Source organism: Ammospiza nelsoni, chromosome 4 (genome assembly GCF_027579445.1).
Source record: "Ammospiza nelsoni isolate bAmmNel1 chromosome 4, bAmmNel1.pri, whole genome shotgun sequence".
NCBI classification, from domain to species: domain Eukaryota; kingdom Metazoa; phylum Chordata; class Aves; order Passeriformes; family Passerellidae; genus Ammospiza; species Ammospiza nelsoni.
In genome coordinates, this window is record NC_080636.1 from 58,434,375 (window position 1) to 58,461,755 (window position 27,381).

At 44.5% G+C, this 27,381-nt stretch overlaps 1 protein-coding gene and 1 pseudogene across 1 annotated transcript in view; both read left to right on the forward strand.

Moving 5' to 3' along the window:
• The window catches only part of HERC3 (HECT and RLD domain containing E3 ubiquitin protein ligase 3), a 44,821-nt gene extending 24,102 nt beyond the window's left edge, over window positions 1-20,719 (forward strand). Inside the window, exons 6-25 of the mRNA XM_059470131.1 lie at window positions 159-250; window positions 1,130-1,260; window positions 1,904-2,064; window positions 2,565-2,641; window positions 3,406-3,530; window positions 4,072-4,131; window positions 5,764-5,875; window positions 6,383-6,572; window positions 7,635-7,798; window positions 8,235-8,348; window positions 9,609-9,632; window positions 9,744-9,833; window positions 10,662-10,832; window positions 11,461-11,604; window positions 12,857-13,023; window positions 14,100-14,166; window positions 15,292-15,374; window positions 17,449-17,632; window positions 18,341-18,443; window positions 18,895-20,719. Of these exons, the coding sequence (XP_059326114.1) occupies window positions 159-250; window positions 1,130-1,260; window positions 1,904-2,064; window positions 2,565-2,641; window positions 3,406-3,530; window positions 4,072-4,131; window positions 5,764-5,875; window positions 6,383-6,572; window positions 7,635-7,798; window positions 8,235-8,348; window positions 9,609-9,632; window positions 9,744-9,833; window positions 10,662-10,832; window positions 11,461-11,604; window positions 12,857-13,023; window positions 14,100-14,166; window positions 15,292-15,374; window positions 17,449-17,632; window positions 18,341-18,443; window positions 18,895-19,103 (2,468 nt within the window). The 3' untranslated portion in view covers window positions 19,104-20,719. The remainder of the gene's footprint in view (window positions 1-158; window positions 251-1,129; window positions 1,261-1,903; window positions 2,065-2,564; window positions 2,642-3,405; window positions 3,531-4,071; window positions 4,132-5,763; window positions 5,876-6,382; window positions 6,573-7,634; window positions 7,799-8,234; window positions 8,349-9,608; window positions 9,633-9,743; window positions 9,834-10,661; window positions 10,833-11,460; window positions 11,605-12,856; window positions 13,024-14,099; window positions 14,167-15,291; window positions 15,375-17,448; window positions 17,633-18,340; window positions 18,444-18,894) is intronic.
• Window positions 20,720-24,296: 3,577 nt separating this feature from the next.
• Window positions 24,297-27,130, forward strand: LOC132072114 (pre-mRNA-processing factor 6-like; annotated as a pseudogene).
• Window positions 27,131-27,381: the final 251 nt, after the last annotated feature.

The following is a 27,381-nucleotide window of genomic DNA, read 5'->3' on the forward strand; positions in this document are numbered from 1 at the left end:
GAAGTACTCAAAGCCATGTGGGGCCTTTTTCTCCACAGTTGTTAAATTTCCCTTGTGCTCATGGGCCACATCTGAAAACCAGACTGGCAGTGCTGTTCTTGGGCATGCAGGTTTGTGTTTGTGGAGCAGCTGCTTTATTTCCTTTGGCTTCGTTGCAGACCGAGAGTCCCCGTGTCACGTGAAGCTGCTGCGCTCTCAGAAGGTTGTTTACATCAGCTGTGGGGAGGAGCACACTGCAGTCCTGACAAAGGTAAAGGTGCTGGCCTGGGAGCCCTTTAGGTGGCCACTGCCTCACCTGCCTGCTGGTTTCACAGTAGCTTTCTGTATATAATGGAAGAAAAACACAGATCGGCTTACTGTATTCCTTCTGACCCCAGTAAAAAAAACTAAGTGGAAAGTGTAGCCTCATTATTTATTCTGACTATCATTCCCAACACGATCTTTTGCTGGTTTTGAAGATGTTAATAATCCACAGTAGCAAATAGCAAAACTCAGGTGAATAACTTGAAAAGAATAGCTTTGGGAGGAAAAAAAATTAACAAACACACATTCAAAGGGATGAAAATAGCATTTTGTTGGAAAATAGAGTAATATTATGCATCAGAATAAGATGGAAGCTAAAATTAATGAGTGTTTAAATTTAACATTAGCAGTCACAACATTTACAAGAGGTTTTCAGTTCCAAACCTGCTGCTTCCTAGTGGTGTATAATTTAGTGGCCAGAGGACAGGGCTAGGGTTTGAAAGAGAGCAGCTCAGTTCTTGCCTTGCCTCTGCCACTTTGTGGTTGTTGCTTCCTGTTTTGGAGCCTTGGTGTTTTCCACTGTAAAATTAATTAAACAACTGACTTTGGGATTCCTGTGGGGAAAAACACCATCGTAGAAAACTAGTTCTGTAGGAGCTTGCCTAGTGCAGAGATAACCTGAAGGTAATTCTGTTATTTTCTGATGGATGGCAGGGTAGCTTATTTACAAGCTGCGTTAGCTGAACCCAACTTTCTTTTCTGGATCTTTTGAAAATCCCCATCAGTGTCTGCCTAAGCTTTGGGCTCATACTGAATCTGTAGTCGGAGAGATGCTGCTGGGCTCTGGGTCCCTAAATGGAGGCTCTGCTGTTTGGTTTGCTAACAGAGTGGAGGGGTGTTCACCTTCGGTGCAGGTTCCTGCGGGCAGCTGGGCCACGACTCCATGAATGATGAGGTGAACCCCCGAAGAGTTCTGGAGCTCATGGGCAGTGAAGTGTCCCAGATTGCTTGTGGCAGGTGAGTCCTGTGTGCAGTGAGAAACTTTTCCTTGGTGGAGGTTAATGCTGTACTGAATCATGCAAATAGGAGAAAATAGTCCTGCTTCTGCGTTCTATGTTCAAAGCTAAAGAAATTTAAATCTTGCTTTCCATGAGAATTTTAAGACCCTCTAAATGAGATGGTTTTTTAATTGGAGTTGTACCCTGCACTCTAACCTGTAAAAGATACGTTCCCAACTTAATAATTCAGCAAGACTTTAGAGCAGAAGCCCCTTTGGTCACAAGTTTCCAGCCTCTTGAATGAAAAGTGAGTTAGCAGCCCTGGTGCTGTGTGTTGCCTTTCAGAATATTCAGGCTTAGCAAGTGACTAAGCTGATCCTGTGAGCCTGATACCAGCTGTGTGTCTGCACAAGCTGCTCTTTGTCCCTTCTACCTAAAGGGCTCCATCCCACAAACTGGTGCCATCAGGTGGCAAAAACTGGGCATTGGTGCCCGTGTAAATGTGCTGCTTGGCACCAGCTTCTGGCCTAGGAGAAATGAGAATAAGTTGTAGGTGGCATTTGGTTTGGTTGTTGGGTTTTTCCCCCACCTTGGTTTTGGTCTTTGTTTTATTTTGAATTTATTGTTAAACAAGGCCCAAACTCTGTGCCCATCTCTTGCAGACATCACACTTTAGCCTTTGTGCCTTCTTCAGGAATGATCTATGCATTTGGCTGTGGAACAAGAGGCCAGCTGGGAACAGGGCACACTTGCAATGTGAAGTGTCCCTCTCCTGTCAAGGGTCACTGGGCAGCTCACAATGGGCAACTCTCAGGGAAACCTGGTATGTACTGTGCTCGATTTGAAATGGCAGATGGACATAAATAACATGGTTGTCTAAAGACATCTTAACATTGTTCTGTGAAATTTCTGGAACTGCCAAAAGAAACCCATCCTATTGTCCCCAATGCACTGTGGTCATTTCTGGGTGACCTTTTGCTCTTTCTGTTAATGTGTGCTCTCTCCCTTTCTCTTTTTATGGCAGAGCTCAGCATCTGCCAATCTTGAGACTTCATGAAATTGTACTGTTACTTTATTAATACTGTTCCAAACACTTTGTTCTCTCTTTAAAGCCCCTTTGGCAGTTTAAAAATGACAGCTTTCCCCTCCTGTGTCCCTCTTATGAAAGTGCTACAGTGCTTGAGTTCCAGCTGATTTCAGCAGGGCCTTCAAAGGACCCAGGTGCTCCTGTAGTTGTACTGGCAGTGCAAATGGGAGGGGAGAAAGTATAAATAGGGTCTTGCATCCATCAGCCTCTAACACAGCTGTGTCTTTCTCAAACAGATGCCTGTAAATACCACATTGTTAAACATATCTTCTCTGGAGGAGACCAAACTTTTGTGCTTTGCTCCAAATACGAGGTAAACCAAATAGAAGTATCTTTTCAAGTCTTCTCCCCTGTCCCAGCATTCACAACACAGCTTTTGTTTTTGCTAAAATCTTCTGGAATGAGAGTATTTCTTTGGACTCCATTCTGCCTTACAAACCTTACCAGCTCTGACAGTTGTTACAGGGATTTCCACCTTCAGTGGCTGAAAGTTGCCTTTCTTTAGAGGCACATCAAAGCCATTGGGAAGACACTGATTCCAGTTTAATCAGCAGGGAGGGGAATCCAGCCTTTGCAGATTGGAAGCAGGGGGCTGCTTTCCACCTCCTGTGGCACTGGCTTCTGCATGGTTGGTGTGTAGGACCTTCAGCCACATACAGTGGGATTTTGTCAGTCAGTGCTGGATGGAGGGCTGAATGCTGAATTGATTTTCCCACTTCTTTTTTCTGTCACGAAGTGTTTGGGATAAACTTTTGAGGCATGAAAATAGGTCTAAAATAACTGTACTAAGCCTGTAGTTATATATGACAGTATTTACAAAGGCTTTGGTACATCTAGGAAATGTTATTTTGATTTTTTTATTTTCCTTTTTTTTAAAATATATTTGAGGATCCTTTTTTTCCTCAAACTTTTCATATCTTCCCTTTTGGACTTCTTAGTAATGTCAAAAACTTCTAACCAAGCCATTTCAGAGACCACACTAAGGAAGCTATCAGTTATTTATTAAAACAGAGATTATGGATAGGAAGGAATTGTTTTACTGGCCTTGTCTTTGCTGAAATCTGTATCTTCTCACAGAATTCCTTGCCTGCTGATGATTTCCGGACCATAAATGAAACACGTTACACCTGTTTAATAAATGATGAAACTATAGATGTCTGGAGGCAAAAGCTTTTAGAAAAGAACAGTTCTAATTCTGTCAAGTAGGTATTGTGGCACTGGACAAGCCTTTTGTTGAAAGTTCTATTGAAATAGTTTTGTTGGCTTCCGTGCCATGCTTTCACTTGAAATTTAGCTACCTTTTCAAGTGTGGTTCTTGGTTGTTTCCAAGGGGAGGAGTTGCCAGTCACAAGGCTGCCAGGTGAGAGCTTCTGAGCAAAACCAGAGGAATTTGAGGCTGCCTCAGCATTGCAGATGGTGGGTGGGAACTTGATTTTAAAGTTGTCCTGCATTGTGTGCTTAAAATTCATGAGAAGCAACAAGAACTTGTGTGCAGACTGATTAAGTTCTTTCCCCAGTGTGCCTGCCACGAGAGGGGCAGAATAGGTGGAAAGGAGGCACTAATTCCTCCTTTTCAAGAGGGACCTTACATGATCCTGAATGAAGTCTTGCCCTCTGTGCCTCTAAAGGGGTTATCCTGACCTTGTTTCCCATAAAAGGAAGGGAAGAGAGATGAAGAGGTTTACTGAGGCATCCATTCATAACCTGTATCTCTGTTTTCTTTTCCATTCCTGCTGCAATCAGTAATGTTGTTCAGATACTGTCCTCAGCTGCCTGCTGGAATGGAAGCTTCTTGGAGAAGAAGTAAGTGCCGCATTTCCAGATGTATGCCTTTCCCTTGATGCAGACTGGAATCCCTTTGCTTCACTCTCTTCTGCAGTGGGATTTGATTTTTTTGATCAGGCAGGAGATGAGGGCAGAGGATGTTCCCTAAAGGGATGGGGTGGTCAGAGCTGGGTAAGGAAGGCAAATGGCCTAAGAGAGTGAGTGAACTGTAAGTGGCACAGATCTCTTGGAGTTGCCACAACTGTTATTCTTCCTTATGAAACAGACACCAATGTCTTTAAAGAGAGGGATAGGAATAGGACATTAGGGGAAATTAGGGATGCCAGGTATCTGAATAGTCTCTCACCCAGCTGAGCTAGCTGGTGCATGTGAAAGTACACTTCCACACAGGCTGCTCTTGAAAACACATTGGGGCAACAAGGAAGTGCTTTCCTTTTAGGTGACATCACACGTGGAAAGTTTTGTGGCCGTGCTTGCAAAAGGAGGAATTTCAAACGGGTGTAACCCACAATAGGTGGGGACAAGGTTGTAAGACACATAGCTGAGTCAGAGGCTGTGGGTTGGGAAGGCTTGTGTTGGCTGTGTCTGTAAATGTTGAGGAGGTAACAGCATAAGATGAGGAGGAGGAGAAATTTTTCTGGTGATGTGATGAGTAAATGACCTGTAACTAGGTGAAGAAAAACTTACTTACTTTGAGTAATCTTTGCGTAATACATTCCAAGAGCAACTTGAAGATAGTTTGCTAATTATTCTGGTGTTTTTCTGCTTGTCCAGTGGTTTCTTCTCTAGTGTTGTGACATGTTATTGCATCAGGAGAGTTGTGTCATGTTGGTTTAAAACCCTTGTTGAGGTATGCAAGTTGCTGAGTCACTTTAAATGGTCTCACGTCTCCCTTGAATGTGCAAATGAGTGGAATTTATGGCTTCATCAGCCAAATACAGTTGTTCTTCCACTTCAGTGGTGTCTTGGCTAGTGCAGGACTTAACTTCTACAGAGAATCTTCAACCAAATGAATGTTAAATTCTGAAGGCCTAAATGAGGCTGTATTTAACTATGTACCTTTATACATGAAGTCTCATGTCAAGGTGCACTTGACAGAAGTACCCCAGTGCATCCCTCCTGAGTCCTAATGTAGGCCTGTTTGCATTACAGGATTGTATGGGGGAGCAGCTTTCCCATGGCTGTGTGCCTGAGCACAGCCAGCACTGCCTTTGCAGAGCACAGCCCCAGGTGTGCTGTGTACCACAGTGTGTCTCTGGGGAGCTGATTCCAGCCTGGAGCCTGTGCTGTTATAGGAATAACCATTCTACAGCAGCAGGCTGTATTCAGCTCCTCTTGTGGTTACACCATCAAACTGACAAATGCATCCTGTCTGTAAGAGCTCCCTTCCCCATTCAGGGTGTCTGATAGAGTGCTCTTAAGTCAGTGGAGGAGTCCTGGGGACACCAGAGACTTTGATGAAGTGTTTCTCTGCAAGAATCCCAGCCCTAACTGAGGCCCGGGGGAATTTGGAAGGGAGAGTCTTTGTTTCTCGTCTTATGAATTCTCTAGTGGTGATTCCTCTACTGCTTGCTCTCAGGCCGTGTCAATACACAGGTAATGGGGTCTCTTCCTTAACCTTATGCCTGTCTGTGATTTCTTTTTTTAAAGAATTGATGAACATTTTAAAACCAGTCCAAAGATCCCAGGGATTGACCTGAACTCCACAAGAGTGCTGTTTGAGAAGCTGATGAACTCCCAGCACTCCATTCTCCTAGAGCAGGTATTGCACTTCTGAGATTTGGATGTTCAGAGGGGAAAATAAGGACTTTGTCCCTCTCTAACATGCAAGTACCAGCAGCATTGTTGGGCTAAGGTTGTATTGCAAATCTGAAATCCAGACACTTAATGGTACTTCCCCTTTTACCTGAGCTGATTTTGACCTCCTCAGAAATGTCTTTTATTTAAAAACAAGTTTTATCTCGTGGCATTTATACTTGAATGTCTGCTGAAATAAACTCTGTGTATGTTTTATTTGTAATTATTATGTGTCTGTAAGGAGTTGAGTACTTTATGGTTGTATAACTTACTCAGAGAATTTCTTTCACAAGTGCAGAGCTGTGGGGTAAAAGCATACATGTTCCCCTTGCCCCTTTTAGCTATAATATTTATAGCTTTAGGTTTTTTGACTTTTAAAACAGACTTTTACCATTTCATCAGCCCTTAAACCGTCTACATTGTAGGTGCTCTATCCCCCAGGATAAGCTGTCTTGTTTTGTTTTCTCTCTAGATACTGAAGAGCTTTGAAAGCTTTTTGATTCCTCAGCTGTCTAGCTCTCCACCAGATGTTGAGGCAATGAGGATCTATCTGATTCTCCCAGAATTCCCACCATTCCAAGACTCCAAGTATTACATCTCTCTGACCCTTCCTCTAGCAATGGCTATTTTGCGCCTGGACACCAACCCCAGCAAAGTGCTTGGTACGTGTCATTTAAAAGTTGTTTTAATTTAGAAGTAAAATAGAATTACAAAGAACACTTACTAGGGAGGTTAATCTAATTTACCTTATCTGCTTTACCCACATTCAGAGACTCAGTTCCAGATAAATTTGCATTTTTATAAAGAAACATAGATTTTTGTATAACATGAAGATTAAATTATCCTATTCTCTTAAATTTGATCCGCTGTTGATCACTTTAGAGTATCTTTTCTGTATAAGGTAAAAAAAGAATACTAAGTATAATATTAAATTATTTTGTCCTCTACAAGATGCAGACAAACCTTGATATCTGTTACTAAGCTGAACATTTAAACTCTTCTCCCACTTCTGAGTCTTAATTTCTAATGTGTTTTCCTCTGAACTTATTTTAAACTGGACAGAACATATGCTGCTTAGGGATGTTGCTCACATTCATTAAGCTACTGCTGTTGTGGTTATCCTACTCTGTTTCTTGAGGCTATCTTGTACTGAACCTGATGTTATCATGTAAAATGCCATGCAGTGCATTCAGACCTCCAAAAGAATCCTGGGCTCCAGCTTTTACTTCGCAGGTGACTGGCTCTAGTAAAGAAGCTAATAGTCAGGGTCCCTTCAGGGGAAATTAAGGGTTACCTGTCCTTGGCAAGAAGGAAATCAGCCTCTCTAAAGAGGGGGAGTTAATCCTTTAGTGCAGATGTGCCAGGAGACATGCTCTGACCCTGCTAGAAAAATCTGTGGTGCTACAGGGAATTGCCCAGGCAGCTCTTTGCTTGTCACTCCTGCGAGACAGATGTTTGCCCACAAGATCACAGCATCCTGAATGCCATTACAATGCTGGGTAATGACTGGTGTGGCTGGATGGGAGTGGAAAGGGAGAAGCTGTTCAGTTTCTGGTATTTCGATAATTCTGCCTCACTTTCCTGTTGCTACAGCTAGGGCAGGAGTAGGGAAGTGTTTTGAAAGAGTCTTCAGGTGTATTCCCCTTTTTTTCATGTGTAAGCCCTTATTTAGGGGATACTCTGGCTTTTGATTGAGGTTTGTATTGATGCCCTCTGTTTTCCAGATAACTGGTGGTCTCAGGTGTGCCCACGATACTTCCTCAGGCTTGTGGACCTCTACAAAGGTGCAGTGGTTTACCTCCTCAGTGGAAGGAAGACGCTGCTTATCCCAGTGCTGTTCAGCAGCTACATTACAGCTGCTCTCAGGCTCCTGGAGAAACTCCACAAGGTGAGAGGAAAGCCTGGGCATGTGCTGGCTCAAGATGATTCAGTCCTGTCTGCCCTTGGGCAGTTGTGAGCTCTGTGTCAACGTGGGAGAGATGTCAGTGGCTTTCCTGAGTCCAAGGTTCTTGATGATTGTTTAGTCCTGTCTCAAAGACTAGAAATGAAGTTACCCTAAAGAATGGCATCACAAGCACCTGTCTGTTGACGGTCTCTGCTGTCACTGTGTTGTTGCAGAGTGGTTGAGGTGAGGAGGAGGGGGAACTAAAATAAGTTATAAAGAGGTTCTATTTGATTCTTCTTGGTTTATGCCAAAAATTTAAGAAATTGTGTATTGTTTGTGGAACATTCTGGGTCCTTTTGTTGCATAACTGAATTTATGAAAGCAAACCTGAAAAATATGTTAAAATATGCCAAATATTTCCATCTGTTCTCTTCACTAGGTGAATCAGAAGGTTAAACACGTGGAATATGATAAGTTTTATATCCCTGAGATTTCCAGCTTGGTGGACATTCAGGAGGATTATCTTATGTGGTTTTTGCACCAGGCTGGAATGGTAAGAGGTTTTATGTGTACACATGAAATAGCTGCCCATATTTGTGTCTCTGGCTGTAGATCTGTATTTCCAATATCCTTAATCAGAGCATAATATATTCAGTATAGGAGCTTCTATATGTTAAATATCTCAGATCTGGGTGCTTTACAAAATTGACCTAAAAATAAAAAGGCTGTCAAAAGAGTTGGGGCTAGCAGTGTTTAACCAAAGCTTGCAACAGTCTCTGTGATTGTTCATGTGAATTCCATTCAGTCTTTGCACAAGGTGATTAATTCAGTCACTGGATCCTTTTAATGTAATCAAGACCTCAGGAGCCAAGTCCTGTATTCTAAAATTATAATTTTTGCCCTTTACTTCTGCTGTTTAGGCAGGTATTGTGAATAATGTAGCCAGTGATGTTAAAATGTTGCTCTGTAAGAGGAGGCAGTGTGGCGTTCTGGCTAGGGGACTGAACCAAGCCTCAAGAGATGTGGGTTCTGTTCCTGGCTCTTCCAGTAACCTGCTGGGTGATCTTGGGTAAGACCCTTCACCTCTTTTATGTCTCACTTTCCCATCTGTAAGAAAGGAGATAACTAAAATGAGGGCTGGAATATGCTGTGTGGGAACCCAGTGAGATTATTTAATCATAGCAAGGAAAGGAATCTCAAGTGAAAAAAGCCACCAAAAAACATGTGCTGAGGGATGCTGCAAGAGTAAAACCTGACTGTAGTGATAACTTTTGTGTGTGTTTTCATGGGCTTTGTAAGTGTTGTGTGTGCTGTGCCCCCATCCTTTACCTTCCATCATTTAAATAGTGCTGCTGTGTGCTTACCTTTAGTGAGCAGAACGATGAAGTACTGACTTAAATTTATGTAAGGGATAGTTAAAAATGTGTCAATATGGCTAATGATGAGTGATTTGCATTGCAGGGGTGTTCTTTTATCACCATGTAGTGGCCTCATGATCTCTCCTGTTGTTTAATTTGGTTTCTGCATTTGTTATTCTTCATAAGAGCAAGTTTCACCCATGGCAGACCAACACAGGATTCTATGCCAGTCAGTCCTCTTAGTAATGTTTGATGTTCATGTTTTGAATTAGACTTGTGCATTTTCTTGAGAAGGAAGTTCCCATGCTTTTCTTTAAGAGGAGGAAAAATAGGTTGTTGGTTCCAAAGGAGGAAAATTTACTTTGGGTCACCTTTGGACTAGTCCATCTGAAAAACCCACGAGACACAAAATTGAAAGAGTAAAAGATTTTCATACTTCTCTTTTACTTTCACAGAAAGTAAGGCCGTCCATCATGCAGGTAAGAAAATTGTTTAAAGATTGTTCTTATTTAAATGATTAAATTGTTCTTATTTAAAGAAGTGGTCTGGAAGTTGTGGATAGGAACAAGTCTTGCCTGTCTTTCTTGCAGGATGCTGTGACTCTCTGCTCTTACCCTTTCATCTTTGATGCTCAAGCTAAGACCAAGATGTTACAGACAGATGCAGAATTACAGATGCAGGTAATCATTCTCTCCCAATTTTCCTGACGCATTTCTTTTTCTCTGCTTTTTGCAATGGTGCCTGCATGGAAAGGGGTTTTAAGTGGGAGCTGGTGTGTGCAACACTCTGTTTCCATGATACAGGAGAGCAGTGTAGCTGGAGAACCTCTTTGCCCTGGATAATGCAGAGGCAGTGCTTGGTGTCTTTCCCTTCAAAATGTTTGTCTGGCAACATCAGGGCTGCCTGATGTGCATGTGGTGGAAATTTAAACTGTACAGGGAAGGGGTAGTTATGTATTTGTGATAATCCAAGGATAAGGAGTAAGGTGAGGAGCTGTAAGACTGGATAAGCAGACAGAAGTCCAGGTAAGAGGACACTTGTTTTGAAATTTCTGCCTGCTGCAGGAGTGGTTGTTCCCTCTAACCATGAGGTGAGTGTTGTAGACCAGCTGCTGATGCTGTTTGCAGCCCACCCACCCAGGGGCAGTGAGGGGCACATCCCCAGGGCCCTCCAGGAGGGTGCTGACAGCAGGTATCCAGCTCCAGCACCTGTAGGTGGCAGCCAAGCCAGCTCACAGCCAGGCTGTGACAAGGGCAGCTGGCCTCTGTGCCAGTGCAATGTCCCAGCAGCAGGCACTGCTCACACAGGTGCCTCCTGAGACTGGCACCTGTGTGAGCTGGGCATGCAGGGACACACACAGTACAGAGGGAGCGTGGGATTCTTCAACCCTGGAGGAACCAAACAGGCAGAAAGGAACACCAGGCATGTAGTGGTTAACTGTTTTCCTTTCATAGGGAAGAAAAAAAGGCTTAGGCATAGGCTGTTTTTCACCTCTCTTTTATTTGCAGGTTGCAATAAATGGTGCAAATTTGCAGAATGTCTTCATGCTTCTCACCCTGGAGCCTCTGCTGGCCAGAAGCCCTTTCCTGGTACTTCATGTTCGCAGGAGTAACTTGGTTGGTGATGCTTTAAGGGAGTTGAGCATCCATTCAGACATTGACTTGAAAAAACCTCTCAAAGTAAGTTTCTCCTGAATCTTTAGCACCCTCTCATTTAGCAAACATTTCTGCAGCCTTTCAGCCATTCCCATTACCTCTTCACCAGTGTGCAGTAACTTCTCCATAGGTGTTGCACACAGGAACATTTGGTCTAGTCAGTGCAAGGGTTGAGTGTTTTTTCTGACCCCTGGAGTTCTTTGGCAGTGGGTAGTTTACAAGAAGGCAGGCACAGGGTTTGCTTTCTTCTCCTGGTGTGTTGAGTGTACAAGGGCCAGGGGAGGAAGCAGTTTGTGATGTTGTGCAATCTCTGTTTTGCCCTTCTGTAGGAGCAGGCTGTTTACAATAGGATGTGTTTAATCTCTGAGAAATTGTGGCAATCTTCAGTAGCTGCTGTCATGCTGCTGCGTTGATTGTTGGGACGACAGGTGGTTATTTGTGGTTTGCATGAGGATTTAAACATTCTCAAAATACCTGATTTGCCACCCCTGTTCCCTTCCTGTCCCTGCAGGCAGAGCACTGAAATGAGCTTGTGGGTTGCCGTGGGTTTGAGCATGTTGGTCAGATTGCTTTGCCTGGCTCTCAGTTAGAGAGAGATCTGATTCACTCAGTCTCAGTTCTGCATCCCTGTCATGATCTGCTTTTTCTGCAGGTCATCTTTGATGGTGAGGAAGCTGTTGATGCTGGAGGAGTGACAAAGGAATTTTTCCTCCTGTTGTTGAAAGAACTGCTCAACCCCATCTATGGCATGTTCACTTACTACCCAGAGTCAAACCTGCTGTGGTTTTCAGACACGGTAAGCCCTTTCCCTCTGTACGTGCAGGTTGGAATAATATGCTGCATTTAAATGACAAGGAAGTTAGTGCCAAACTGTGGGAAAGAAATGTTCTTCCTCTCATTTTCTACTCATGATACAATGTGAACTCTATTTTCAGTTAGTGTATGTAGGTCCATTAACCTTAATAGAATGGTGATGGTTGTGCCTGTTAAAGAGTTGGCTCTTTCTCTTTATTCTTATCCCATAGTGAAACTTTTATTAAGGGTCAGGTGACAGGTAATAGAGCTCTTATTATCATGAGTGTGGTGGTCATGTGCTGTTTTACAGAATGAGAGGTTTAGGTGGTAATGGCATTAGAGTTCTGTGCCTCCTTGCTGTTCACATAATTGCAGCCAATCCACTTAGCCATGCATCCCTATCGCCTTCGGGATCTAAAGTTGTTTATGCTTTATATGAGGAAGCTCTTGAGCAGCAAGGAACTTGTCTTGTAGTGGAAGGTTGTTGGTTTTGGAAGAGTGTGGAGTGCAAGATCTGTACCTGTCAGATGGCTGGAGATGGTGGTTTATGTCCTGTTCCTCACCTCCATAGGTAGCAAGGTGGGAAATGACATGGCCAGTCTTCCCTTGAGGTGTGGCTGTCCTGCTAGGGGGGTTACAGGGAAGGAAATGACCTGGTACCTTCAGTAGCTTGTAAACAGTATTACAGAGCATTCACTCCTAATGTCAGTGCTATAAAACAATCTTTTGGCACCAGGAGGGATGACATTGTAAGCACTGAAAATGAGTCGTGTTTTTGGAACATTTAACGAACGTGGGCAGCCAGTCTGTGACTGACACAGCAGTGAGAGTCAGTGTGTGAGGAGAAGGAGGTCTGTGCTGGCACCTCTGCTGCTGTGTCTGCCTGGCTACAACTGTGCTGATGCAAAAGCTTTTAATAGAAAATAGGGTGGGTAACGGGGAGAGGATTGTTAACACATTTTCTTGCAGTTCGTGTTAGTGTCTAAACACAGAGGTGTTTAAAAAGGAACTAAAAGGCAGGTAGGGTGGAAAGCTGCTGTTTCCACAGTCATTGTGGCTAACAAAAGTAATTGAGCTTGGTTTTTTAAGCTTTGTTTCTGTGCCACCAAGAAATTTACAACCAAAGTTGCACCTGATGGGAGCTCTCTGACTCTGTCCCAGTTGGAAAAGCAGGGTCTGGCTTCTTAGTGCATGTAGGAAAGTTGCACCAGTGACAGTGTGTCTCATCAGGATTTCTCTGTGTGGTTTTGCAGTGTTTTGTAGAACACAACTGGTTTCACTTGATTGGCATCATATGTGGTCTTGCAATCTACAATTTCACAGTGGTAGACCTTCACTTTCCCTTGGCTCTGTACAAAAAACTCTTGAACGTGAAGCCTTGCTTAGAGGATTTGAAGGAGCTGTCCCCTACAGAAGGAAGGTATGGAAATAAAAACTTGCAGCTTTTCTGGAAGGTGGCCCATCCAGCTAAGAACAGGAAGTGCCAAACTAGAAAAAAGCTGATGAATAAAATACTTCCTGATCTTTTTGAGTAACTGATTAATTTGGGGGACTGTGAAAACATATGAGCTGGTGATAGACTTTGTGTACTTCTCTCCCACAGGCTATTGGATCAATCTGCTTAGGCTCCCACCCTCCTGACCCCCAGAAACTGGGTGCCAACACAGCCAAAGGACACCTCCCACCCCCCTTTTGAGAGCCAGAGTGGAAGCCTGTCCCTGCCCTGTGTGTTGTGTGTGTGATCCCGGATCCCAGCCTCAGCCTTTCCCTTAAGCCAGGCTCAGACTAGCAAGCAGGGAACTGTGTGTAGGGCTGTGAATTGTCCCATCCATGAGCCAGAGCAGCTCTGACCTGCTCCCATGACAGGAAGAAGTTGAGTGGAGTGAAAAAATTATTTTTCTAAGTGATATATTGAATCTTTTCTACCTAATTGCATAGGGATACTGGTTCCCCTTGACACTCAGAAGTTAAGATCCCACTGTCTTATTTCTGTTTCTGAGTTGCCATTTGATTCATCTACACCAAGTGACAGCTGTACTTATCAATAATGAGGTAAATTGCCAGAAAGGCAGCAGCAGGATTCTGGGGGTAGCAAAGTATTTTCTATATGATGAGCATACAGATACAGTCCATCTCTGTCTCTTCCTCTATTCCCTCAGACTTTTGTGTGGTGGTGACATAGAATTACAACTTTAGAACTAGGAATGTAATTCTGTTCCAAAGCCAGGATCATTAAAGATGATCCATGAACTAGGCAGTCATAGACTGTATTGATAGCATTTGTGGACTGGCATCTCTCCTGCTTCTAACAAAACATTTCTTTAGCTGGGGAGTATTTCTTTCTTACTGCTTCAATTGACTCAGATTCTCTCTCTTGCAATCTTACCACCCAGATGTATGATGCTGTTTACTTCTGCTGAATTTGTTTTCCGTGTTAGAGGTGTGGCTTTTAAAATCTCTGATTATTCTTCATTTCTTTCCCTACTTGTTGTTTAGGAGTCTCCAGCAACTTTTAGATTACCCTGGGGAAGATGTGGAGGAGACATTCTGCTTGAATTTTACAGTAAGACACATTTGACATATCAGCTCTCTGATTTCTGTGGTACAGTTGAAGCCTATCTATATTTTCATGTATATTCTGGCTGATTCCAAATGCCTATAGCACAGAGCCCATGCAAATCTTAAAATGTTTCTTGCTGTCAACTCCCTTCTTCTTTTGTATGCATGTGGTCCTAAAAACTGAGCTAGTAAGTAGACCAAGCTGAGTTGTTTTCAAAATAGCCTTGTTGTCACTGTTCAAAGACCTGGTGCTCTAACAGGTTGTGAGTGATGGGTTCATCTTGATCTGGATAATTTTTTGACTCTCTGCCCAAGGCCTGCCCTGGGGTAAAAACAAGGTACCATAAAACTGCTCCACACTGTGAAGAACCTTGCTGAGTAAGGAGAGTGGTGCCCATTTCCTTTTTGCATGAATGAGAGAACACAAACTCTCTTAGATCAAATTTACCTCTGGAGTGAGTCAGACCTGCATCTGACTGTGTCTCCTGCAGCAGGAGCTGTAACTTGGGATGAGACAATGAGGCCATTGTGATGGTAATGCAGGCTGTATAAAAAAAGAATACCTTTAAAGTAACAAAAGAAACTCTTCTCCAAATTCTTTATCACACATAAGGGCCTCTTTTGTCCATGACCGTTTTGCATTCTTTTTAGGTAACCAATTAGTGTACACAGTGTAGGTTTGTACTGCTGCCATCCTTGGCTGGCAAAAGCAGGAAAATGTCTGTGTCATTTATTCTTCCAGTGAGAGAGGATGAATTAACCCAGTGAGTTTCTGTTAAAAAAGGGAGTCCTTTTTATTGCCAGAACTCATGAGCTTAGTTAAAACCAGTTATTTTTTAGTTACCAATCTCCTGGGTTTTTTTCCCCAGGAAATTTACATAAAATAATTTTTATTCCTTTCTAAGTTCACATTTCAGCTTAATAGCAGTCCAACAGCAGATGTAGGTGATGGTGGGTGGTAAAGCACACAGTGTACTGGGAGCAGAGAACAGAAGTTTCTGCACATACCATTTTCTCTGGCCCACCCTTTACATGCCAGTCCTCAGCTGTCTGAGAGGACTCTGTCTTTCTTATAGGCACATGGCCTGGAAAATAATTGTGGTAAGATTAATTTCCTGGTTTTGTACAGATCTGCAGGGAAAGCTATGGTGTGACAGAGCAGAAGAACCTGATTGAAGATGGAGATAAAATCCTGGTGCAGAAGGACAACAGGCAAGTGGGGCACCTGTGGGGATGGACTCGTGCTCGTGGTGAAGTCATGTGCCACAGAAACTCTGGCTGAAGGGAAACGTGGGGGCTAATTGGCAGTCACTGTGAGCAAATTTTAAGACCAGTTGCTCAAAAGTTGCTGGGCACTAGTGGCACTTGAACAAAAATCAAGTTTTCATCATCTTTCCACCAGTGTTTGGAAAATGTACTGTGCACTTGGATTGACATCTTCCCTATAAAAGGCCTCTGTATAGACCCTTGGTAGTTTTTCTCATTTTAAGTAGACATGGGAGACATGATTTTGGCCCAGGTTTTGACCCCTGATGGCTCAGAGGAAGGGAACTGTATGTAACCACCAAAACTGAGCCTGGCAGACTTGTTTGTACTCCTGATTCTGGAGCCGGAAACTTTCCTTGGGCACGGCCTGACTCCCATCCCTGATCACAGCCAGAAAGACCTGCTGTACTTGGATCCCTTTCCATTTGACTGAACACCCAGAGTTATTACTAGCACAGCTACTATTCCCCCCCACCTTTTTTTTGTCCAGCTGCTGAACTATTTTCTTCCCATAATCTTGTAATTGGATTTCTACAAGTGCCTTTATTACTTGAAGCAGTGTTCACATTCTTTCTCTGCTAGCAAAACATTGTGATCCAGTGACTACTCAGCAGCATGGTTGGGGACTTGTACTAGGATTGCTGAAGACCTTGCTGGCAAGGCTGGAGATGAAGTAATTTCCTATTAATCTGATTATTTAAAAGGGTTTTGAATGTGTCTGAAGCCATTGCTATAGCAAAAGCTTTATCTGTGTTACTTCTTAGCTAATTTGCTACTGCCCAAAATGGTGCAATTACATAGCTAAAGAGCTGCCTCCATGCCAAACCCACAGGGGTTTCTGTCTCCCTGCAAAGAGGAGATGGACTTCAGGTAAAACAGAGGAGTGTTTAATCGACCCCTGCAACAGTGAAGGAAAGATAAAAAATGCCAGTGTTAGAACCCTTTAGGTTTTTGGGGTTGGGCATATGCATTCAAAAGAAAACCTGCCTTTTTTTTTACTGTATGCCATCCAGTACAAAGGAACAAAGATGTTAGCTGAGAACACTTGGGAACAGCACCAGGGTTAACTACTGGAACTGTTTATTAAGTCAGGATAAGAAACAATGGAAGAAAATCCTTAAGGAGAAAGGTTAGTGTGTAGTTCCACCAGCTTAACATTCCAAAATTCAGTTGCTTTATCCTGACTGGAGTTCTGAACTCTAGCTAACCTATAAATCCAAGTCTAGACATGACTCTCAATTTACCTTACAGTGCTTAATGACTTCCTCCACCTCTACATTTAGAGGTCAAGGACCAATTTGCCACCCTGTGGCCTGAGTAGTTTGTTGTGTGCATGTCTTTGGGCACTGCCCTTCCCATGTGAGGAAAGTTCATTGGGAACTGGGAATGCACAGGATTGCTGTAACTGACAAGTGCAGAGTAGGAAATGCCTGCATTTTCCCTTTCTCCTTTGGAGTTCATAAAATGCTCTTGATGCAGAGTTCATGACTGTAACAGCCAGAGAGGAATTAAGCAACAGTTAAGTGCTTAATCAGCTTGAATTTCCCTAATGCTCAGGTGACTATGGGGAAAATGAAAATAAAATAAATGCACTGGAAAATAACTCCCCCTTTGGTATATGATTTCTTAGTCCAGGTTTTTGGTTTTGTTAGTCTGCTTCCTTATTTCCTTTTTACTTTCTCACCTGTCCCTCACTGCTTTTGCATAGCACATGTGGTGAGAACTCCACCAATGGCCAAAATGTTTCTTCCAGTTGTAAGCCCCTCAGCTTTACTGGTGGCAGAGAGCCTGGGGGACCTCCCATGCCACCACTGCCAGGGAGTGAGCAGACACACGGTAGCACTTGCTGCTGAGTACTCTGTCCATGTTCAGTGACTTGGTGAGAGGAGGGCAGTGGGTTGAGCCTGCTGGAGACTCTGTAAAACACTTCACAAGCACAGGCAGGAAAACTTGGCAGTGCTGCTGCTTAGACATGTGATTAAAAGTGCTTTCCTGTGCCTGCTTTCTCTCCATGCATTAGGGAAGAATTTGTCGAAGCCTATGTAAATTACATCTTCAACGTCTCCATCCACGAGTGGTACACAGCCTTTTCTACTGGCTTCCTGAAAGTGTGTGGAGGGAAGGTCCTGGAACTCTTCCAGCCCACAGAGCTCAGGGCCATGATAGTTGGAAACAGCAACTACAACTGGGAGGAACTGGAGGAGGTAAAGCTTCCCTCTTGTACTGTTTTTTATTTTGCACAGGACCAGGATTGAGCAGTTGCATGAGGTGGGCATTGGTCTGTGTCAGGAGATGGGATAAGCCATGATGCTTTTTTTTTCTCATGTTCCCTGTGCACTTTGCTGTCACTCACATGAAAAGTTTCTCACTGTGCTGGCATGCTACAGATAAAACTCAGGGATGAAATTCAGGATGAGGAAGGACAAGGGAGAAAGGACTTCAATCTGCTTTTTTTAGGGATGAAATCTGTGACCAAAGGGAGGACACAAAGGGTCTACACCTGTAGTAAAACTACTGCACAAGGGCAAAAACTACACAAGGGGTCAAAGGGGAATCTGGACACCCAGAAAGGGTTGTATCCTCTCAAAATCTGTAGATGAGTAAGTCACTCACAGTGCAGTGTGTGTGATCCTGTTCATGAGTTCAGCCTGTGAAAAGGCATTCCAGAATTGCTCTCCACACTTGTAATTAGCTGAAAAGCAGAAGGCTAATGTCTGCCTTCCTCACATTGCCACAGAGCCCTTGCCAGGTCTTTGAGCCATGCATGCCATTGCCATCACCCATCCTGTGTTCCCTTTCAAAGCTATCAGGCACAGATCTGATGTCAGATACTAGAAGAGATCAGGTCTGGGTTCTGCTTAGTCTTTGCTCTCTGCTGCCAGCTGAAAATGTGGTATTTTGGTTTTTAATAGAGCGCTGTCTATAAGGGAGACTACACTGCCACACACCCAACTGTGAGAATGTTCTGGGAGACCTTCCATGAATTTCCCTTGGAAAAGAAGAAGAAATTTCTCTGTAAGTATCCTGCAGTGGTGCAGCATCTCCTGGAATTGGAAGACTTGGGTGGGAGTGGCTGCAGAGCTTCATTGCATTGATTTGGGTCATCCAGCATCAGTGACAATATCAACTAGTCAGAACTGGGGCTTCCCTCTATTGTGACTTTCTCCCTTCTCTCCTGGCCACCTAGCTGGCTCTAGGTGGTCCTGCTTAAGCATGGGGTTGGGCCCAAGGACCTCCAGAGGTCCCTTCAACCTCAGCCACTCAGATTCTGTGGAAGGATAAAGGATATCTGGAAGGGTAAAGGCCAGTGTTCCTGCCTGGCACTGTGCTGCAGCTCCCCTGGGTGCCTGCCAGGTGCTGCATGGACTCCAATCAGGGTTTCAGCCCCTCCAGGCAGGTGGGGCTGAACTTTCTGTGGATGCAGCCCCCATGGGAGGTCCTTCAGCTGTCCCTTGTGCCTCTGCAGTGTTCCTGACGGGCAGCGACCGCATCCCCATCTACGGCATGTCCAGCCTGCGCATCATCATCCAGTCAACGCCCAGCGGGGAGCAGTACCTGCCCGTGGCCCACACCTGCTACAACCTGCTGGACCTGCCCAAGTACAGCAGCAAGGAGATCCTCAGTGCCCGCCTGGTGCAGGCCATCGACCACTACGAGGGCTTCAGCTTGGCCTGACCCCCCTGCGGGGCTGGCACGGACTCCTGGGTGCTGAGCAGCAGAACGATGGGCTTGGGATTTATTTTTGTAAGGGAATAGATCTGAGCTACTTCTCTTCTCTTTTCTTTTCTTTTTCTTTTTTTTTTTTTTTTTTTTTTTTTTTGGAGGGGTGGGTAAATATAAGTAATAATAATAATAATAGAGATGATGCAGTCTCAGCCTGATGCTGCCAGCAGGGAGAGGCTCTTGCTTTTGAATTTTTTCTTCTACTGAACCAAACCAGTTCAGTGGGCATTTCTGTTGTTTCCCCTCCAACTTGACATCACTGCTCTCCTGGCAATTCCTTGTAGTTTGCTTTTGTTGCCCTCATACACAAACACTCTTACCTCTTCTTTTAGTTCAGTTTAAATATTTTGATGTCCTTTGCATTTAGGGTATGGTTGAAACAGGATGAAATAGCGATCTCCTCTTTGAAAAGCTGTGATTTCCCCCCCACCCTTTTTCCCTCCCTTTTTAAATGCAAGCTGGTTCTTGCTTGCTTTGAATGGAAATATCTCCTCTGCCCTTCAGTCCTTGGTGGATGGTACTGGGCTGGGATGTCATTTGTGACTCCAGAGCGGTGCATTAGTGATGTTCCATCTGTTTGCACCAAGATGTCTCATGGGAAATATGGTAGTTTACAGAGGTTGGCTTGTTTTTTCTCACTTGTCGTGAAATTTGTTTTCAGGCTCCTCAAAGAAGCCTCAGAATCCCTCTGGAGCGGGGTTTGTGTTCAGGCTTGTGGAAGGACAAACCCTGCCTATCACAGCAGGTTTCTCTAAATGCCTCCCTCCTGTTGTGTTTCTATCCTGGCAAGTCTGCAGCCTGGGTGGGTGGGCTGCCCTCTTTTTCCATCCCAACAGCCCTGCTACTCCAATGCCAGGTGAGATGGCAGCTTTTACTGCTGCCACCTTTGTCCAGAGGAGCTGTGTGTGTGGATGTGTGAGTGCAGGGGTGTGTGAGCGTGGGAGGTGTGTGCAGTCTCTGCAGTCTCATCAGGTCAGGTCAAAGAAAGGAGTAGGAGATCCCCATTTGAGTGGTAGCCTTGTCTGGAGATTGATTTGGTCTTTGCAGTTAGGTTTATTACTTTGCTGTTTGAGAACAGCCCTGTCACTTGGCAGCTGTTTTGCCAGGGGGCCTGAGGGACAATCTCTGTGAATTAGACTGAAAGTGTAGAAAAATCTCTACCTAAATTTATCCTGTATGATTGGAGAGCTTTTGTCCTCTTTTCCTCAGTCTCACTGCCCCATTAAGTGAAGTTTGAATGATTTTTCTCCTTTCTCCCATGCCATTTTTCAGATCTTGATGTAAATCTCATTTTAAGCCTAGGGTGGTTTTGACATTGACTTGTTATTAGGACATAGTATTTATGCACCATGTTCAATTTACAGTATTGAACTTTGCACCTCGTAACAAAAGGTTTTAGGCTTCTGGATTGTTCTTTTTTTTAAAGACGAGCTGTGGGCTACATTGAGAGCCCCCAGCCTCTTTCTAATGCAGCATTGAAGACAAATATACAATTATATCAAATGTTTATTTTCGATGTGTGTGTACATAGTACAGTATTATGCAATAAATTTGATGTTTAATTCTGATGGAGTGGCTGCCTTTCTCTGTCAGGGAGCAAAGGAGAGGCTGCTCCAGCCAACAGCACAGCAGCCTCTCCCCATGTCCTGTCTCAGACAAAGGGAAGTCCTCCAAGGAAGAGCTTGGACTTGGGACCAGCCTTCAGTCATTCCATCAATGCATATGTGGTTAGGCACATATATTGCACATATTTATTTGTTTAGGTGGATGGATCATGTGTAGACACAGGAGTCTGCACAAATCCTCTTACATACAGTGCAATGTGTGCTCATTACTGTGTGACCTGTGTTATTGTTTAAGGTCTAGCTACTGTTGTATCTAGTGTGTATAGTCTATGTTTTGTATGTAGTGGGTTGCATTATTGTAGATAACACAGAGGTAAGTGTGCATATGTTTTATATATTATATAAATGCAAAATGTGTGTATATTTATACATCAGATATCTCTATTTCCAGTAGCAAGTGTCAGCCCTGTTCAGCTGAGGAGGAGGAGGCAGGAGGGGCCAGGGCTGCTGAGGACTTTGAGCCACTTTATTGGGCTGAGCCATCTTTGGCAGCATCCCACACAGAACAGAAGCTGTCACCAAACACCTGCAGTCAAAATAGTTGTATTTTCTTGTTTTATACAAAACACAAAGCATACACATAATGTTTTTCAATCTATTTATGTTTAAAAGGACACGATTGATTCAGTTTGAAGTTACTTTTACATAAATCATGTAAACAGACCCGAGCCTAGAGTCACTGAGATGTCATTAGCTGGGGAATGCATTCCCAAGTTGCTTTTGTACACCAAATGCAGTCTGAAGAAAAGGCATTATTAACAATTTTTTTTTTCAGTCAGGCCCCCACAGCTACTGGCTTCTGCACTCAGCCAACCCCAGTATTTGCTATATACCAAGTTATTTGCAAAATTATGTGTTGTTTGATATCTGTTACTCCAGGAGCTGGCTCCCTGCATGCAGGTGTCCAAAGGGAAGCACAAGGATCATACACTTGCTGACCATATAAGGTCCAGCAAGTGTTCCACTCTCCATGCTGTGAGTGACCATGCAGGTTGGTAAAACTTGACTGCCCTCTCCAAGAGCTGGAGATGTCAATCCACTCCAATCTCCAAGGTCAAGAGCTTTTTCCATGAATCTTCCAAATGTAGAGTACCAAGACATGCAGTGGGGGTGTGAGGTGAGGTGTCCAATTTGGACTCACAGAGGCAATTCCTGTGTCTTCCACCCCAAGCAAAGGGCCTCTGACACCACATGCTGTGGCAGTCAAAGGCACCAAAACCCTGGTGAACACCTGAGGGAGAAACAGGAGGAGCCCAGGAAATCCTGCTTAATTGTGCTACACCAGGCTCACTCTGTCCCATTTACTCCCCTTCTACCACCTGTGGGTCACTTTGTGCTTCTCCAGACATTTCATTTTGTACTTCTCCCTGCAGACATTTTTTTTTTTTTACTCAACCTGTAACAGTTTTGGTCTGGTTGCCCAGCTCTCACCTGGGCAGCAGCAGTCAATCACTGACTTGCAAACAGCTCCAAAGACAGCTTCTCAGGCAGGAGGATGGCTGGCAGCACTTACCCTCTGAAACTGCCACACACCAAAAGTAACAACCAGTGTATCAGCAGAATGATTAAAAGAAAAATGCTTTAATGTCACTGCCTGTAACAGAAACGTCCATTATTCAACTGTTTATTCAGGAGTAAACAGAACCAAATGCAGCTTGTTAGAATGACAGGTTTTCCCTCTGTCTTTCACTCCTGCAGTCTTATTTGGTGCATGACTCATTCATGGCCAGCATTTGCATTTTAATGATTTATTATACCACGATGTGGTAACACAGACACATGTCCAAAGCTGCCCCGTGGATGGGAAGCCCAACAGACCCTACTGCCATCCTCCAGCAGACAGCTTTGTTCTAGTGACATGGAAAGAGGTTGTCTTACATTAAACAGCTTATTTATATCTCATAAAGTACAATTTTGTACAGTATTTCACACCTTTTAAAAAGCAGAGTCTTGTGTTTAATGTTCTCCAGTCAATAATCACTGATGTTGGCACAGGCAAATCATCAAACAAAACGCACAGCTCTTGCTTAGACTGACCTGGTGTGCCGGGGCAAACATAATTTCTGGCTATTTGTGGTCAGTGGGAAGTTAAATCATCTGTGTGAGATAAAGACAATGTTTTAGTGCTCAGGAGTCCTCCTGTGCAGGTTTGGGAGCGGAGTCACAGCATCTGCAAAGCCAGGACAAAGTTCTGCACTGGCGCGTGTATTTCCAGGATTGGAATTCCAAAATTCACTTATTTCTGATAACCTTTTCTAGCAGTTCCCTTCACAAGGAGGCAGCTGAAGTTTTGCTTTGTTTTTACCACAGGAAAGGACTTGAACAGTTCATAAAGAGAGATGGCTAGCTGCGGGGTTTTTTTCTTTTAATGTACAATCTCTTCTAATAGGTTTTGTTACTTTTAGTTTTCAAAGTTCAAAAATATAAACTCTCTAAAGTGCATAACTGTACTTACATTTCATAGAAACTATCTGAAATTCTAGCAATATACCATGTAAACAGCAGTAACTAAGCATCAGAAAATGCTACAATCTCATCAGTTTAAAAGTAAAAGGGACTGTTCCCTACATATCATTTATCAAGATTTGTCAGGGGAAAAACCCAGCTGTTGGGGGTGTCTCAGGTTGCAATGCAAGATGCAACCAAAAGTATCTATGCTATAACCAACTGTTAAAACCAGGTGGGGCAGTGTTCTTTATCTCTTCCACAAACCATTCTCCCTCCAGGGGTATGTTCTGTTAATGGCCCATTGAGCCTTAGGGCGTGACTGATAAAATCACATCCTCCCACTGTGAGATGCTCCACCCAGGGGAGGAGCCAAGCATTCTTGCCTGGATATAATCTGATATTTGGAGCACTACAAGCAGCCTTTTTCCACTGGAATTCCCAGAGGAAAACCAGGCTACACCACCACTGGACCTTCAGAGGAAAACACAGGATCACTGTTTGAACAGAACCACATCTGTCACTCCAGGAGGACTGCAGCCACCATTCCAATTGGACTGCTACTAACACCCTGACCCACAGGATGTCAGGTTGTATTCTGACTCTGTCACTGCTTTTGTACTCCTGCATTCTATTTTAATTTTCCTAGTAAATTGTGGCTCTGACTTGGGGTCTCCCACTGGTTTGCTTTCAAACGATCACAGGGGATTTGGTTTCTTTCCTTTTGTTCCTTTTTACTTACAGAATTTTTTCCACATAAGTTCCTAGGAAACATTAATGACTGGGTTCTTCAGAAGAACAGGGTACTTAAGGAGAACAAAAGACTTGGCCAGGCTTAGGGGAGGAGGGCATCTGGTTGCACATCTGTTATCTGTGAGTTTCTCTTTGAGGGGCAGAGATTGGGCAGGTAAAGGGTGAGGCTGGGGCAGCTGCTGGCTCGGGGCTTTAGAGGGTGGTCAGAGATGCTGTTTGGAGAAGGGAGTTAGCTCCTGCTGCTGCTTCTGCTGCCACTTTCCTGGCTGCCTCTCCTGGCTTTGCTCTGGTCTGCCTTCGGTCTCATCTCAGCACCACCATCATGGACAACAAGAGGAAGCCATTCCTGGGTGTGCCCGTGCCCCTGGGGTACCTGTCAGGTCTGGGTCGTGGAGCCATGGGTTTCACCACCCGCTCTGATATTGGCCCTGCCCGTGATGCCAGCGACCCCGTGGGTGACTGGCACGCCCCACTGAGCAAGAGAATTCTGGGAGAGCAGATGGAGAAGAACCAGAAGACAGCAGATGATGATCATGGGGATTTGAATGACACCAACTACGATGAGTTCAATGGCTACGCTGGGAGCCTGTTCTCAAGCGGCCCCTATGAGAAAGATGATGAAGAAGCAGATGCTGTTTATGCAGCTTTGGATAAGGGGATGGATGAACGCAGGAAAGAAAGGAGGGAACAACAAGAAAAAGAGGAACTAGAAAAGTACTCTATGGAATGACCCAAAATACAACAGCAGTTCTCAGACTTAAAATGGAAATTAGTGGAAGTTACTGAGGAGGAGTGGCTGTGTATTCCCAAGGTTGGGAATGCCAGGAACAAGCGGCAGAGGAATCCTCGTTATGAGAAGCTGACTCCTGTCCCTGACAGCTTCTTTGCAAAGCATTTGCAGTCAGGGGAGAGTCACACTTCCATGGACCCATGCCATAGACCCAATTTGGTGGACTGAGTACTCCATATCCAGGGGGTTTGAATACTCCATAGCCAGGAGGAATGATGCCAGGCTTGATGACACCTGGGACAGGTGAATTGGGTATGAGGAAGATTGGCCAAGCCAGGAACACCTTGATGGGTATGAGGCTAGGTGACAGACTCTGTGAATGGCCAGACTGTAGTGGACCCAAAAGGATATTTGATGGACTTGAATTCCATGATTCCTACACACAGAGGAGATATCAATGATATCAAAAAGGCCCGTTTGCTCCTGAAATCTGTCCAAGAGACCAATCCTCATCATCCACCAGCTTGGATAGCATCAGCCCCACTGGAAGAGGTCACTGGCAAACTCCAGGTGGCTCGAAACCTTATCATGAAAGGAGCAGAGATGTGCCCTAAGAGTGAAGATGTTTGGTTGGAAGCTGCACAGCTTTAGCCAGGAGATACAGCCAAGGCTGTTGAGGCCCAGGCTGCATGGCACCTGCCACAGTCTGCAGATCTATATCAGAGCAGCAGAGCTGGAGACAGACATCCATGCCAAGAAGTGTGTCCTTAGGAAAGCCCTCAAGTATGTTCCAAACTCAGTGCGTTTGTGGAAATCAGCTGTGGAGCTGGAGGAACCCAAGGATGCCAGGATCATGCTGAGCTGGGCTGTGGAGTGCTGTCCAACCAGTGTTGAACTGTGGCTGGTACTGGCAAGGCTAGAGATGTATGAGAACGCTTGTGAAGTCCTTAACAAAGCCCGGGAGAATATCCCAATGGATCGTCACATCTGGATTACTGCTGCCAAACTGGAGGAAGCCAATGGAAATACCCAGATGATGGAGAAAATCATTGACAGAGCCATTATATCTCTCAGGGCTAATAGTGTGGAAATCAACAGGGAGCAGTAGGTGCAGGACGCCAAGGAATGTGATAAAGCTGGAAGTGTGGCCACATGCCAGGCAATCATGAGAGCTGTGATTGGGATTGGGGTCGAGGAAGAAGATCAGAAACACACCTGGATGGAAGGTGCAGACAGTTGTGTTACTCTTAATGCCCTGGACTGTGCCCGAGCCATTTATGCCTATGCCTTGCAAGTCTTCCCAAGCAAGAAGAGTGTGTGACTGCGAGCAGCCTACTTTGAAAAGAACCATGGAACCAGGGAATCCTTGGAGGCTATTTTGCAGAGAGCTGTTGCTCACTGTCCCAAAGCAGAGGTGCTGTGGCTCATGGGGGCCAAATCCAAGTGGCTGGCAGATGTGCCAGCAGCCAGAAGCTGGCACATCTTGGCCCTGGCCTTCCATGCCAACCCCAGCAGCAAAGAGATCTGGCTGGCTGCTGTGAAGCTCGAGTCAGAGAACTGTGAGTATGAAAACGAGGAGGCTGCTGGCTAAGGCTCTCAGCAGTGCCCCCACAGCAAGGGTCTTCATGAAGTCTGTGAAGTTGGAATGGGTGCTTGGGAACATTGCTGCAGGCCAGGAGCTCTGTGAGGAAGCTCTGAAGCACCATGACAGCTTCCCCAAACTGTGAATGATGAAAGGACAAATTGAAGAACAAAAAGAGCTGGTAGAGAAAGCACGGGAGGTTTATAATCAAGGGTTGAAGAAGTGCCCCCATTCCATACCCCTGTGGCTTTTGCTGTCCAGGCTGGAGGAGAAAGTTTGGCAGCTAACTAGAGCAAGAGCTATTTTGGAAAAGTCTCGCCTGAAGAATCCAAAGAATCCAGACCTGTGGTTGGAGTCTGTGCGCTTGGAGTACCGAGCTGGGCTGAAGAACATTGCCAATGGTCTGATGGCCAAGGCCCTGCAAGAGTGCCCCAATTCAGGAATCCTGTGATCAGAAGCAATTTTCTTCAAAGTGCGACCGCAACGAAGGACCAGGAGTGTGGATGCTCTCAGGAGGTGTGAACATGACCCATATGTCCTGCTGGCTGTGGCCAAGCTTTTCTGGAGTGAGCATAAAATAACCAAGACCGGGGTGTGGTTCTACCGCACAGTGAAGGTAGACTCTGACCTGGGGGATGCCTGGGCCTTTTTTTGACAAATTTGAGCTCCAGCACAGCACAAAGGAACAACAAAAAGAGGTGAGGAAGTGTGAGAATGCTGTGAGAATGCTGAACCTCACCACAGAGAGCTCTGGTGTGGTGTCTCCAAGGACATAGAGAACTGGCAGAAAAAGACTGGAGAGATTCTTGTGCTTGTGGCAGCCAAGCTGAAAAATACATTCTAGAGTGTGCTGGCCTCAACTGCCTCAGAGGTCTCTGTAGGACTTAACCTGCCCTTTCAGTGACACAGATTTTGAAGGACAGTGTTGGGGGATAGGTTTCTTTCCTTTTGTTCCTTTTTATTTACAGAATCTTTTCGCATAAGTTGTTAGGAAACATTACCAACTGTGTACTTAAGAAAAACAAAGTAAGTGGCCAAGCTCACGGGAGGAGGGCATCTGGTTGCCTTTCTCTTATCTGGGAGTTTCTCTCCTAG